At 36.1% G+C, this 16,123-nt stretch overlaps 2 protein-coding genes across 2 annotated transcripts; one reads left to right on the plus strand and one right to left on the minus strand.

The window, feature by feature from the left end:
* Window positions 1-844: 844 nt before the first annotated feature.
* Window positions 845-3,813, minus strand: LOC146163444 (vitamin K-dependent protein C-like). The gene is made up of 6 exons (XM_083380501.1): window positions 3,720-3,813; window positions 2,847-2,977; window positions 2,454-2,481; window positions 1,858-1,950; window positions 1,186-1,308; window positions 845-852 (listed from the first exon to the last, which is right to left on the minus strand). Exons 1-6 carry the CDS (start codon window positions 3,799-3,801, stop codon window positions 845-847), a joined length of 465 nt encoding a protein of 154 aa, XP_083236627.1. The 5' UTR covers window positions 3,802-3,813.
* Window positions 3,814-11,972: 8,159 nt separating this feature from the next.
* Window positions 11,973-15,059, plus strand: LOC146163445 (cytochrome P450 2U1-like). Its single transcript, XM_083380502.1, has 6 exons — window positions 11,973-11,986; window positions 12,578-12,699; window positions 12,776-12,891; window positions 13,197-13,341; window positions 14,503-14,666; window positions 14,745-15,059. The coding sequence occupies exons 1-6, from the start codon at window positions 11,973-11,975 to the stop codon at window positions 15,057-15,059; spliced, it is 876 nt and encodes a 291-aa protein (XP_083236628.1).
* Window positions 15,060-16,123: the final 1,064 nt, after the last annotated feature.

A 16,123-nucleotide genomic window follows, 5' to 3' on the forward strand; every position in this document is an offset into this window, starting at 1 on the left:
TTTTTAATGTGATAATAGAATTAACAAGCAGGTCATAAGGTAATATAGTTAACTAGTAAATTTTATATTGGCGAACTATATAGGTTTGCTCGATCTGTTTCCAAACGTCATCCATGTAAAATTCACAACCCTATAATTGGAGTTTATTGCTTTTTTTCATGCCCTATGATCGAGATTTCATTACTTTATTATTTAACCCATGCAGTTGGACCTTTATTTCAAAGTCAACATATAACGTAAATCGAGTCTGAGTCGAGCGAACATTTAATTTTAAGCTTTCTTTTCGGTTATAAAGTTTTCCTTATTTATTTAAGCATTTTGAAAAACCTAATGTACAATTTGACATCTTAAATCCCGCTTAGCCTTTAGCGAGGGTATTGCGATTTTTGTGTGCTTGTCATGCCTCTTGATGACTTTAGCAAGGTAATGTGATTTATTTACTTCAGTTAGCCAAACTTCCTAATATTATGAACGATTCCAAAAATTCAGTGCTCTAATAAGTGGTTAAATACAAAAAATCTTACAACTTCTCACAGCTATTCAAATCTTTAGGCTGCCTATATAGCTAAAGTGGTTCCTAATTTCTCATAAGAAACGTCAGCATATTTTGTGTGATTTGTAATTATATTTGTTGAAGCTTTGAATATTCAAGTACACAACGAAACAAAGCTTTTCCGTTCGAGCAGGCCCTGAAATGTACAATAGGGTTAAATATGACATTTTTTAACATACTTATTTTAAGCTTAGTTTAATCACTTTGATACAAATTGTCGTTGCTGTATAAGAAGGAGTTCAACTTTTACCTGCTTTGGTTGATTTATGGCTCCGTTGTCGAAAATGATGTTTATTCGACTGTAAAAATAAAGTTGGAAGGTTAAGCTTAAACGAAGTTAAGCTTTTATTGCCTATTCATTTGTGTCGTGAGGTTTTGTTCTCAAAATTAAAAAAAGCTTAAAAAACGTGACCGACACTATTGCATTTTTTTATTGATGAAGACCCATGCTATATCCAATTGTACTATTTTAAGTTTTTCGTGTAAAATTTACAGCCCACAAAACTACTTTACAAACCGGTCTGACATTCAAAACCACTATCTTAAAGTATTAAAAGCACATTCCCTATAGGTTTAGCTGCACGAAATATCGAAAACTAACTTAATTTCTTTCGAGTATGCCAATCGCTCACCTTGCTTGTCACAGTTGTCACCCTGCCAGCCTTCTTGGCAAGCGCAAGTATATGACCCGTTGTCCTCTTGCCACTGACAGGTGCCATAGATGCCACAGTCCAGGTTGGCACATCCCTCCTCAACTATAGTCCAATATAAGTCATGTTATTTGACTGCATATTGCAAACATGTTACCGACGTCGTTTTGCTTGTATGTATAGAAAAGGCTGTATGTTTGAAAACGGTGGCGAATGAAAATTAATGTCGGATCGCGGAAATATTTGATTGCTTATCAAGTAAAAAGATAAATAGGTTATTGATAAATAGGAAAATTTAAAAGTGGACCCTGGTGAAATATGGAACATAGTGAGAGGTTTCAAAGGCAGAAGTATACCAAACATTACACTGGTGTATGATAAGAACTTTACTACTGAGGCAGAAAATTTTATCAAACTTATAAGATTTTGTGATTTGTTTTCTGTATATATTTGCACTTGGGATTCGGAAAAGTATACTATTTTTTTTTTAGATGCTTCAAACATTAAGAAATTTCAATCTTGAGAAAGATAATTAGGGCTTATAAGCGGTATTTTGGCCGCGTTGTCACTCAGTTATAACTTCTCCGACCAAAACCTCAATAATTCTCACGTACCTACCGAACAGATTTATTTTAGCAGAACAAGACAACTTACAAGAGTTTTCGGCGTTTGCTGGTGTGGTATGGACTGCTGACGAATCGTCGTATAGAGTTCTCGGAGGAAGAACGCAGTAAAGATCTTTCCTGCCTGCACAAAACGTTACTCTATATAGTCGTCGTCAGGTTGGTGTATCTAATACTCAGACCACGCATAGCCTACATCGCTAAATAATAATGTTTTGAAGTGGCTATTTGACCGGATCGCTGTTTTACGCTTGATAAGAGATTCTAGATTTGGGTTAAGATTGGGGTTAACGTTTGGGTTTGGTTGGTGTTATAGTATTAGATTAAATTTTTCTTAGCCAGGTAAGCAGCATCAGGCGGTGGCTATAGGTTATTTGACCGGATCCATTTTTTACGCTTGTATTAGTGATTATATGTCAGTTTGAACTACTTGGTAGCATTAACCTCGGAATATTTTGCATAGAACCAATAATCATCGCCGTTAAAAATATGTTTAGTGTAGCCCGATAAGGTATAACGTAGCCTAGAACATTACTTCAGCTGTTACCATTAATTGCACAAATTCGACGACAGAAGAAAGTTAAATACTGGATCAAGCGCTTTCAAACATAACTAATGTTCACTTACCGTGTTTTGCGCGCAGAAAAGTGAGCCTCTGTAAATAAACAAGTCGTGATTAGTTTGAAAATATTTGAGTTTGGAAGTACGTTTTCGAGTTTGGAAGTAAGATTAAGATAAATTAGGATTTTTTTTTAAATAGTTTGGAGTTCTGCTTGTACCATATTTTTTCTCACCTTCTTCAGGGTAAATGACGAGCGTTCGATGTAATTAATCTTAAAGAAGGCAACTTGAATAGGTTGCCAGAAATTTGAATCACGAGATGAGCGGTTTGTAATTAGCCTATGGTAGCAATAGTTTATATAAAAAACTCCATTGTTTATTAAAAGTTAAAAAAAAGTGTTGTAGTGTTTTTTTGTTTTTTTGTTTTTTTTTATGAGAAGTTTTATTTGTATGTCTTACTGCTTGTTGGGTATCTCCTTCACACTCTTTAACCTCTTCCCATGAACAGACCTCCTCGTAGCATTCCGACTCAATCGTGGCTCGTTTCTTTCGCACCAGAAACTTGGAGGCGTCTCGCTTGTTTACAAACACTGCGAAATAAACGTGGACTGTCACTGCAAAAATTCTAACTCTGCACAAAAGCTCACCAGATGCTTTCTTTCGGTTATTCTGTAAACGTTGCCTCGCCTTGGGTTTTGTAGAACATTGAACAACCAAACTATTTCGTAAAGTAAACAAAACGCCAACTTAACTTATTAACGTCTATCTTTTACCTATAAAAACGCCTATTTTTCAACTCAAACGAAAAAACACCTATTTTACATATGTTTAGGCACACATTGCCAATAAAGGCCTTTTAGTCGCCTCAGGTACATTGTTTTCTGCCCTGACCCTTTCAAATAAGTACACCCGATGGCTTCGGAAAAGCCTACCGGAATCAGCCGACTTAGTTAGGAATATAGTGCGAACATGAATTAGCCTGTGGTTAGGTTCGAACTCACGGTCTACCGCGACCGTCTCTCTATACCGACCTTATATGAGTTACGCAGGCTCAGTTGCAATCGGTCGAGAAACGACATAGCTCTGTTAAAGAGGTACACCATATTTTCCGCATCTCAAACATATATACACACATTGTGTATAATCTGTGATCAACATATCTGGTCAAACAATATACACAATGTTTAAACAAATGTTTCAGGTTTCTTAAAGAAGGTTATGCGAGTATGGCGATAGACTGTTTACGTTTGCTGCTCTACCATTTAAAAAAAGTTTTTTTTTCAAAAGCTTTGACCATTAAAAAGTCAAAAACACTCAAAAAACTTGACTTACCGCTGGGAGAGCTTGCGCCTTGTTCGACGAGAAGAACCACAAGTGCCGCGGCAATCGCAACGAAGTAAGTTAGGCTTGTCATGCTGTTGGTCGCTTCAAAGATGAATGGTAAAGGTGCTGTAGAGCTTCAAGATTTTGACTTTTTGAAACACTTCTTGAAGTCGCCGACGTTTGTAAAGAAAACATTCAACTGGCCAGCGCCTTTATAGCAAACGGTTTCGGACTTTCCCAGATCGACAAAACAATTTTTATCCACGATATAGCCAAAGTATACTTACGACATAGCGAAACTGCTGCGTTGTCTGTATTCGAAGCGAAATCAAAATAGGAATCACTGGAAGCTAAATGATTTAATATGAGTAGCTTCGTTCGTTGGGTATTACTTTTGAGTCATTATTATGGCATGAACCCTAATGTCATATATAGGGTGCATCTACTTTAGAAACGGATTGATTGGTCCAAGTTACGAAGGTTTATCCGACGAACAAGTTGAATTAATTGGTCCTATAGGCATGGTAGGTTCAGTGGAAAAGTTTCACTGAGTATGTGAGCATAAAAAAATAATTTAAAAAAATAGAAAAATAAATAACTTTGAAAATCTTAAAAAAATTAAGTTATCAATAAGTTGTAACAGTTTTCATTTCTTGTTAGATCTGGTGGTAGATTCGAGATGACAAATACGAAAGTAACTTTGGAAAAGATTGTAACTTGAAAGGATTGCAACGAAGTGATGCGAGGCTATTTTCACTTAACGTCAAATAATCGTTCGTTTAACTTTCGACCACAGAAAGTTTTCCAAATATATCGGAGTTTCGAGCTGACGATGGCCAGGTTTCGAAACAACCGGTTCGACGAAAGTTTCGGGTGTGTAAATTACAAAGTTACTAATCGCGCGACCTTCGCTTTCACACTTAGCTGACCCTCGGGCGTTGGACTGGAATAGCGCAAACAACAAACGCGATTTCGAAACTATAGATGAACGCACAGTCGCAGAGGTTAAACCAGTGTTTCTCAAACGGGATGCCGCGGAACCCTGCGGTGCCATTTCTAATGCTCAAGGGTGCCGAGATATATTTGAGAATCTTTAAAAATCTAAGTTTTGCCCAACTCCAACACATTTTTGTGTAAGATAAATCCAACTATAACTCCATACGTTGAGTAAAGTTTATGTGTGTTGTTTTAGTTCCGTTTATGGTTTGTTATTTTAGTTAATTACCTACGGAAAAATCTTGTAGGGGTGTCACAATCTATTTATTATTCATGGGTGTGCCGCTATAGCCATAGAAGGCCGAGAAACACTGGCATAGGCCCTATAGATCATAAGTATGAACCACTTAAATACTAAGCCTTATAACAGCGAAAACACTAAGCGTAAGTATAACGGCAAAGGTTTGGCGACCCGATCGTCTTTTGTTAAACGATTTTGTAAGCAAGAAAAACATAAGCCACTAGCACAAATAAGTTCGACTTTAATTAATACGAGACACATCTTCGTATGGCTTCCGGAATTTTCTCAAACTTGGGGAAATCTTGCTCAGAGCAAATTTCAATAATTTGATTTACTGCACTAAGCTAGCCCTGCCAAGTCAAAGTCGACCCATTGGTTACGAAGCACTGCTATAGATGCTTGGATATTAGCGAACAGGATTGCTGGGAACCTATATATGAATTATCGGGACTAAAGTGTTAATTAAAAAGTTATAACCTATATAGAAGCCGTAAAAGCTTGTGTATTGGCGTCCAAAATGCTTTAAAAGGTATTTTTTGATCTTATATATTAAAGTGCAATTTTAAAACTATTAAACATACAGACTCTGTCGAAATATGGTATTGGGCAGCGGTAACATTGAAAATCGCATGTTACTTGGCCTACGATATTTTCAACGCCCAAAACAGGACATAACGTCCAATCTATTCGAATTTTGCTTCTAATGAATTTATTAAGTGAATTTTATTTAGCTATTACGCATATACAGCATAAGTAACAATGCAGAGAAAATACGTACAAACAAGACTTATGCCCTTTCCGGAGTTTTCCCGAGTAGGCTAAGTGAAGCACCCCTATCAGGGGCAATCCAATTGGACCAGGGGGGTAATTCTTTGGCCTTCGGTAAGCGAGGAAATAGAGCAGAAATGTCAATAGGCCAAGCAACAAAGACATCACGTTTGGATAAGTTATAAAATCAAACATTGAATCCATTTTACCTCTTTCGCGGAAGCTGGGTTTTAAATTTTAAAATAATATCAAAAAAAACTTTTGTCGCTTCTTTACTCAATCTGACAATGGCTACCAAATACAACTCAAGGGTTGAGATTCATAAGTCAAAAGTACTGTCCTTTGTCGTTTACTGATAAATCAAAACTAACATCCCTTAACTGGCGACCATGATTTCGTTTTTTTCTATTTCGTATCAATGTCGTTTCAATTGGCAAAGAAAAAAGGGCACCAATGTCGCTTAACCGAATCTTGTATAATATGAATACTGTTTAGATAGAGGGATAAAACACACGTTTTGTTTTCTTTGCCGTTGGAAAGTAGAAAAAATGAAATGCCTTATCATTTCTCGCAGCAAATTTTAGCAAGTTAAATGAAAGATTGGCGGCACTTTATTCTTATGAAATTAAATCCTTCTCTGTAAGTTTTAAACCATTCCATCGGCATAAACATCTACCGTTCCACGATGAGAGCTTGTAAGGGAGAGCAGAAAAAAGAGTTCGACAGTTACTTATAATATCCAGCCGAAAAATTTCGCCAACTTTTCATGTTTGTACGCTTTATGAAATTCTTCGGCCTTAAGTAAAACCTTCTTAAATGAAATGTGTGTGCGATTCTAGTCCTGGCTAGCTTGATACAGCTCACGTTATGATGCTATTAACAAACACACAAAATTTATTCAAAAATAACTATTACCAAATATACAAAATTTATCCAAAAATAAGGTGCCTTACTAATAAAATGTATTAGTTTATTAATAAAGTATAAAACACTATGAAGTATCATAAGGAAAAAATATTTCAAATTAACTACAAAAGGAAAACATATTTTACGCTGGATATTGAAACTGATAAACTATGACTAAAGTAAATGCGACTAGTACAATGTCATGTGTGTCCTCTCCTTTAAATGTTTTTAACAGGGCGGTTACTCAGTATGTATCAGCAATTATTTCAAATAGAAATGGTGTAAAAAAACCCTCCGTATATTCCCTTGCTAATCTCAGGCCAATTTCCTTCGGAAACTGGTCGAAACTTAAACTGTTTCATCATAGACACCAATAATATGAAGATCTCCATTCTTGCAAGTTGTTCGCCAAAACAATGACGTGCACCGATGGAGAAGGCAATCACGTGCTTGGATTTGACGAAATTTCAATCGCTGACCAAGTGGCGTTCTGGTTTAAAAGCTTTTGGTTCCGGAAAAACTTGCGGATTATTGTAGTGGACAGCCCAAATGTTCGGCAGGACCTTAACGGATAGTAGTTTTTGCTTCGAAGTATATTGCACATCAATAAAGCTGACTTGCTCGTACTGTCCTACCTGACTTTCAGCAGGAATGTAAAATGCTCCGATCTTTAATTTTCCGACCGGTTTATGCGGAAGGGCCAGTGGGACGAGCTTACGAAATCTGTACAGCTCCTCAACAAATGCCCAGGTGTAATGCATTTTCAATCTTTCCGAATAGCTTGCAATAGAAATGTCTCCTAATTGACAATGTAGCAACATTTTCATGGTGAATTGTATTTCATAGGTTAGGTTAAAAAATATATTAGCTTTTTGAATTTTGAAAGGTTTCTTTAAAACTCTAAAGCAAGAACTGCTTTATTTATAGGCCTAATATGACAATCACGAAAGCTTCGCTAGTGTTAATAGAGTCGGATTGGTTTTTAATTGCTTCGATCAATAAAGCTTTCTTCTAATAAAGCAGTGGCCGGTTTGAAATGTTTCCTAAGTGGGTGTCAATGGAGAAATATAACCTTTATTATTGCATTATTGCATGGAAATTTAACTTTATGGAAATGACTGGTTTGAGCTTGCATGGAAGCAAGCCTCCAAAAATATATAAGGAAAAAGCGAAATGTGCCAAGAAAAAATGACAAATACGAATGCTAAACCCAATCTAATTTAAACTTGATTTCTTCGTGTAGCCTTTGCTGTGCATCCAGGTAATTAAGCAAGATAATGATAGCCCATCGTAGTGTGCTGGTTGTTGCAGTTCCAGCAAACAACAAATCTTGCAAGTAATATTGCAGTTGTTTCTCCTTTTTAGAGTATATATGTCGATAGGTTTTTGAAAGCACATTGTTTGTAATACTTGTTTGTGGTTACGATTACTATTTGGGTAATTTCTTAAATATTTATGCGGCCGTTCAAACCATATTTTAATTGTAGGTTTAAATATTAAAATTAATACAAGCTTTTGGCATTTTACAAGTACTTGATCGAACGCCTTGAGTTCGACAATCCTGTTTTAGGGGTTGGACAAGAACGTCGTTTAGATTATCAAACAGACTTGAAAATTGTCCCTGCCGAAAAGTTAGTTGATGTCAGCAATAAAAAAGTATAGAAATTAGTATAACACTGCCGTTGGTGTGGTTTTAATATTGACTGGTATCATTGACATTAAAGCCTTGATTCTCACATTGTTTACCGAAAAAATAAAACTCTAGTCGCAATCATACAAAATGTATAATATTGCAAGTATTAGATTTAAATGTCATATATTTTTGTTTTTGTGATTGAGCGTAAATTTGGCGCACAAGATGAGCAATAAATAATATATAGCACAATTGTCAAAATGCCAAGGAAGGGCGAAACAGCATACAGAAAAAATTAAACAAAGTCACTTGTACGCATACGACGTGTACGCAAACAGGGATAAACTGCTATAAATAAAATTTACGGGAAAAATTCTTGTTTGACTTGCTTGATATTTTTATAAAATCACCACAGACTTTATTGACAACAATTTTTTTCCACGTATACTTTTGCCAAGTATAAAAAACGCTTATTTTTTAAGGATGAAACATCCATGTGAAAAAACTGCTTGCTATTTTACTTGAATTGATTAAAAAGAAAACCTTGACATGCCGCAAAATATTTGCCAAAGCAGGTAGTGATTTTTATGACAGAATTGTATGTTGGTGAGTTGTACGACAACCCTGTGAGTAACTTCCTATTTAGACACACTATTTTGGTTATGTTAATGGGCAGAATACAGGCTATATAATTGGAGCCGGACTCAAAGACTCGGTGTAATTAGCAAATTTGCCAACATTTATTTCGGCCTGAGTATGGCTCGAGCTGTTTTAACAGACTCCGCAGCCCAGTTTTAAGAATAGGTTATTACCATGAACTGCATGTGCATTGCCTTATGACACCATGCTGAAAAAAGGAGCTTAGGCATTAATAGCGCAAATATTTATGTCTTTCATCTACTTTAAATGCTTTTTAATGTTGGAGAGTAGATTAGGCTCCTCGTTTTGCAAGTTAGATTTTGCAGTTAATTTTTTTCGTTAAGTGGATATAAAGTATAACGACAACACATTTTTTCTACATTTGACTATTTTACCTATATTAAATGACAATACATTTTTTCTACATTTGATGATTTTACCTTAAATTCCACAAGACAATACAGCTTGAGGTGTTTCGGCTAGCCATTGACAGATTGAAAAACAAAGTGATAAATATTCTTGTTTTACATTCTTTCATAATTTAGTAGTTAGCTTTGATAAAAAAAGAGGTGAAATGGAGGTAATTTCCATATTTTTGAGTCAACCGTGTGTGATTTCGCTATCGCTTGGCATTTTGCTGATTCTGCTCTATTTCATTGCTCACCGAAGGCCGAACAATTACCCCCCTGGTCCAATTGGATTTCCCCTGATAGGGGTGCTTCACTTACTCGGGAAAACTCCGGAAAGGGTATTTATGAAGTGGAGTAAAAAGTATGGAGCTGTAATGTCAGTTCGTATCGGAATGAAAGACATGATTATCCTTAACGATCACGAAAGTATATATAAGGTAAAGTTTATATTGGCTTGTTTAGAAACTGAACAATAACATACTTTGTTTTGATCATAAATTTTCGATTGTAAACCATTGAACATTATTGTCTGTTATTTACAGTGTTGGCAAACCACCAAAAGCAGTAGTTATTATATTCGATTTTCTTGGTGATTTATGTTTTGATTATATCGGTTAGTTATTTAAAAACTTCAACCAAACAAGTTCAGGCTCTACCAACAAAATTTCAAGGCTAAACCGTAACATTTGCTGTTAAAATTTTGTTCTTTCAGGCTTTTGTAAAGAATAAAGAATTGGTGTCTGGTCGAATAAACCATCCTTTACACGATGCTTTCTGCGGGACAAACTATGGTCTAGCCTTTTTGGATTACGGAAAAAAGTGGAAAACACAGCAAAAATTTGCATTCCATGCAATTCGTGGGTAAGCCTACATCAGGGGTGGGCAATTATTCTTTCACGCGGGTTTGATGAGAAACTTAAAATGTTTTGAAGGGCCAGGTCAAAATAGGATCTCAAATACACACAATATGACGTCATACTCTGATGATTTTAAAATTAAACGAATAAACTAAAGAACTTGTTATTACAGTACGTTTGGAGTTGTGCGAAATGTGCGTTTACGTCGAATTTAAAGAAGGCGACAAAACGTCGCGAGAAGCGCGAAAAAACTTGCGACTATATTTGTTTTACAATGCAAACTTTAATTTAGATTGAGGGGGAGCGTCTCGATTTAAGCACAGATAATAAATGAACTTTGTTTGATGTATTGGCGTTTATCACGTTGTGGGGTGCGTTGACCCAAAGTTAAGATTAGACGTAAACATTTTGCGCAAAGTTTTTTTTTTGCTCCTGAGGCTTTAAGTTACCGATGTGTTACTTGCAGTACATCAGCCAAATTACAAAGACGGTTTAAATCGGGAGGAAACTTACAATATGCCATTAAATAAACTAGGTAGAAAAAATTTCAATCAGTATGTTTCAGAGTAGAAAACGTTGGATATTTTCGTTAAAATCAGTGGAACATACGAGAAAAACAAAGAGATTCGCGTGAAACGCGTAAACAATTTCCTTTTTAGTCTATAAAACAAGCTAAAAATAGAATTTGACGGGGCATGGTTAGATCCGTCCCTGAAAAAAATGTTTACGAAACAAACATGTATAAATTCGCCATTATTTTCGTTTACCAGTGGTTCTTAAACTGGGCTCCACTGTCCTTTTGGGGTCCGCGAGACAATTTTCTGGGACCGCGAAGCACCTAACAAAAAATCAACACGACGCTTCTAAAAAACAACATTTTTTGTGCAATAAAATTTTCAGGCAACTTACTTTTCCAAACCAAGCTTATTAGTTGTTCATTCACTTTATTGCACGCTTTAAGTTGAATAGTCTATTGTGACGTCATAGTGTTGAGTTCTGCTAATGAGAATTACGTTTTTACAGTTTGCTGCGCTGACACCGTGGGCTGTACGGTCAGTCGGTCACGGTTTTAAAACTGTTCGTGATTGCTTTACTAAAATAAAGTGATTCGTTGAAGGGTAACATAGCCGAGCATAAAGCAAAGAAGCAAGTGCACCCGTCCCATTGATACCATTAAAAACAACGTGTAAAAAATTGCTGGGGGACCGTTTCGTACTTTTTTGAAAAAAGTTTGAGAACCACTGGTTTAGCCTATGTATTTGAAGAAAAATAAACCACGGGCCAGATTAAATTCCTTGGCGGGCTGTATCCGGCCCGCGGGCCCTATGTTGCCCAGGTCTGGCCTACATGCAACGGTAACAAAAATTACTAAAATGTTTTACTAGTTTAAATTGATGTATAAAACAGGGCTAGTCGACAGCCTTGTATTTTAATCCGAACCCTACTTAAGCTTTTGGCTGAATATAGCTATTAAGCTTTGTAAAAGTTCAGCTTATAAAACACTCTAATAAATGATTACCTAAACTCAGCCTTGGATTGGGCAAGAAAAGCAACGAAGAGTTAGTAATTGAAGAGGCTTCGTATCTTTGTAATGCAATCCGAGATTTCAATGGGAAGCCGTTTGACATACAGGTAATGATTACAACTTTACTTCGTAAGTTTCATATACGCCAATTTGTTTGTTGTCTGGTAGCTAGTAAAAATTGTTTTTCAATATGAAAATAGAGAAATGCTGTGTTTTACAGAATATTTTGAACAATACTGTAGCCAACTGCATCGGCAGGGTCACAGTTGGTAAACGCTTCGACTATAATGACCAACGAGTGGTAAAAATGTTTCGTCTGTTATCACGAATGTAAGTTGTTCAGTTTGATATCAGAGAGATTTGAAGGGTGAGAACTGAAATAAGTTTACGATAGACATTTATTTGCAAGTAAATTATACTGGGATTTGTTAATTTATTTGCAAGTAAATTATACTGGGATTTGTTAATTTATTTGCAAGTAAATTATGGGGATTTATTTAAATATTTTAATCTCTCGATTAAGATGTAGATTAACGACTATAAGCTATTTGTTTCGTTTTTGTTGAAATTGAGTCTTTGCCAATGGAAATCTACTTACCCAAATTGGTCGCTGCACATTATTATATATTTGTTGTGTGGTTTGCTGGTCATCTTATAAAAAAAACTATGCCAAAAATAAACCCGAATGTAGTTACACAGAAAACAAACAACACAGAGCATTGTTACATAGCAACGAACATTCTGTCTATATTTAATTTAACGGCTGTTCGGACTATTTCTTGAAAACAGCGACATGCCTAGGCTCGTTTTATCGTTAAAAATATGATCGGAAATATGTGTCTAAATGTTGGGAAAGGAAATCTAAACCCGCAAAATCCTGTTTTTATCACAGCGTGTCTGATCCTGAAACGCACTTCAGCCATCTATTAATGGGAATGGCACCGTTTTTGAAGCACATTCCACCTTTTTCAGCCCAAATGGAAAAGAGGAGACATGGCCTAAATTCAATGCAGGGTATGCCACTCATTTATAGGTTATTGTTTCCGCATTCCCAAACATTGGGATAATTTAAAGTGTGCACTTGTCATAGAAATATTGCTTAACATCGTGGAAGAACACAAATCAACACTAGATCCTGAAAATCCAAGAGATTTTGTCGACGCATTTCTGTTGGAAATAATTAAAGGAATGGACAGCAGCTTTACAGTAAGCATCTTTGCAGCCATAAGAAGTTTATTTTCCGTTCGTGAAATAAAGCTCATTTTTAGAATTAATTATCTCTGCTTCGTTTATGCAATGATTACAACTTATTGCATTAAAACACCTGTTGTCACACAGAAAAGTTTTAAAGGAAACACTTTCACATATCCTACAAAGTGGGATACTTATCGGTTGTCTTAGGTTAAGCTGATGAAAGTTATGCAATTTTTGCTACTTTGCATTTTTTTTGTGTATTACGGCAACCAAAGTAATACACATGTTAACACTTGCCAACATGTTTGTTTAAATAGGAGGAGCAGCTTGAATATTCTTTGCGGGACTTGCTGTTTGGTGGAACTGAGACATTAACCAGCACATTGCGATGGGCAATCGTTATTTTGCTCAATTATCCGGATGCACAGAGAAGGCTACGCGAAGAAATCAACTGGAAAATAGGTTTAGCATTAATGTCCATATTTCCGGCTGTTTTGTAACTTTTTACATATACTTGGAATATGTATCAAATGTTTCTGTAAACACCACTTGCGCGAGGTTTATCCAGCCATTGATACCATTAATAACACTTGACAACATCATAAGCCTCACTTACACTCCCAATTAAAGCATGAATAACAGTAGAACCTTAAAAGCATTCTTTCTTATTGATAGCATTTCAATCTGGGGAACATTTAAAGAACGATATGCCTGGAATATTTCGACAATAGCTCTTAAAACCGTTATATGTTTATTTTTTTAACGTGAGCTTAAGAATTTACTATTTCATTTAAACGCTACTTAGTTTTGAGATAAAGCAAACGTGATGCATTTTAGCATTTTTTTAAATACGATGTGCGACCCTTTAAAGCAGGGTTTATTAACCAGGGGTACGTGTACCCCTTGGTGGTACGAAGCACAGCACCAAAGCAGGGGGTAAGACATGCAGTGTGAAACCATGCGCTCTTTAAGCTTATTTGGGAAGAATGCGTAATATACAACAAGCAAGAACAAAAAAGCCATTAGTAAACCGACTGATTGTTTGTCTGTTGTAAATATTGTTGAACGTACAAGGCTGTTTTTAATGCATGCATTCAAAAAGTTATAATGTTTACTGCGTTTAATTTGTATTGTACCATTTAATTTACTTCTGTCGACCATTGCATTGACAGGGTGTACGATAAATTTTTATGAAACCTCAATTGGTACGGTAAGCACTAAAAAGGTTAAGAAACACTACTTTAAAGCAATGATTTCCAAACTGTGTGTGGCGGCACAATGGTGTGCCTCGAGAGATTGCTAAGTGTGCCGCGAAACTTTTTGTAATTTCGGAAATAGATAGAGTAGTTGTATTACCAAGGCATATACGCAAGCATTTTGGATTTAAATACGGCCTACCCATTGCAATTTAATCATATTGAGAAATTTGCATATGTTTTGTCGTGTGTTAAGGGCGATGCAGAATGGCTGTATTGTTGTTCTGTTAAAAGTGTGCCGCGAAATATTTAAGATACTTTCAGTGTGCCGCGAGCCAAAAGGTTTGGGAACTGCTGCTTTAAAGTTTACGTATTTCTTTAATGGAAAATGAATCCACCATGAAAACTTTGACTTAATGTCAATCAGGACAATCTGCGACTCCAAGCCTCTCAGACAAAACGGAAATGCCTTATACCTGCGCATTTATAGAAGAAGTGTACAGGTTTCGTACTATTGTCCCACTGGCCCTTCCGCATAAAACGAACGGAAAAGTGCAGCTCGGAAAATTTAACATTCCTGCTGAAACTCAGGTAGGAAAGGAAAAGCTTATCAGCTTCGTTAAAAGATAGAGAAATAAGATTTTAACCAAAAAACGTCCAACTCTTTAGGTAAGGTCAAACATTTGGGCTGTTCACAACAATCCGCAAGTTTTTCCGGAACCAGAAGCTTTCAAACCACAACGCCACTTGGATAGCGATGAAGTGTTCGTGAAATCCAAACACGTGATCCCCTTTTCCATCGGCGCACGTCATTGTCTTGCCGAGCAACTTGCAAGAATGGAGTTCTTCATTTTATTGGTGTCTATAGTGCAAAAGTTCAACTTGCGGCCGGTTTCCGAAGGGGTTATGCCGGAAATAAACAAGGGGATATATGGGTCAATTTTTGCTCCGCTGCCATTTGAGATGGTGGCTGAAGAAATCTGATTTCATCTCGCATTTTAATAAACAGAATAAATATTTAATTAAAAACAGCTCCTTTGGTAATTGTAATTGTTAACCAACATTTCGGAAACCTATTTAAATCGCCTTCTTCAGGGTGAATGACATCGATTGTAATTTGAAATTTATTTTAGTTTGTATCTTGCTGTATTTATAATTTAAATGTAGTAAGCTGGAACAAATTTGTATTACCGTATGCTTGTAACGTCTATATATTTCTGTTAAACCGTAATTTTGTATAAACCATTGTTGTAGTGTGTATTTTATGCTTCCTTAAATCTAGTAAAATGACCTGATGCCTATCACAGGTTCTTGCACTCTGCAAGGTTATTAAGAATACTGAAGGTTTTTAGGACGTCAAAGAAGTCTAAAGATTTTTTTGGGATAAATAGCCTATCATTAAAGTCGTCTTATACCTGTATATTTCTGATGGATCTGATAATAATTACCAAGCATAAAAAGAATATGTTTAAAATGTATGCCAGTCAGGGCTGCAAAATCGGTTTAATCTACACCCAATTAGCCGACTCAGTCGAGTCCCCCACCCACGACGTATCATGTACCTAAATCACCTATAAAGGGCGTGCGCCGAATATATTCTACCCTGTGCTGATATACCTTTACTAATAACAGTGTGCAGCTTTTTTAGGTACGGATCGTGTGAGCGGGACTCAAGTTTAGAGTGATTAGGTCTACGGTGGTTTCGAATTCGACCCAAACCAAATAAACCAACTCCGTGAAGTTCCCAGAGCCTATAGTTCCTTTGGAAAATGGTTAAAAACCACCCTTTTGGTCGAGTATTCACCTGAGTGAAATTACAGATTTTTTTTTGAAAAATTGGGTTTCATCTTAGTTAATGCACCTAACACAATAATCTATATGTTTTACCAATTTTAATTATAGGCCTAGGTGCCAGGTGTAGCATAGCCATTTCTAAAATGAATGAAACAATTTCCTTTTTATATTTTGTTTTGCTTTGTACAAACTTTTTCCTTTTTATACTGAGCAAAATATTTGTTCCCGAAGGGTTTATGCCGGAATAAACAATG

The sequence above is a fragment of the Ascidiella aspersa genome, chromosome 2 (genome assembly GCF_963924565.1).
Source record: "Ascidiella aspersa chromosome 2, kaAscAspe10.2, whole genome shotgun sequence".
Taxonomy (NCBI): Eukaryota; Metazoa; Chordata; class Ascidiacea; order Phlebobranchia; family Ascidiidae; genus Ascidiella; species Ascidiella aspersa.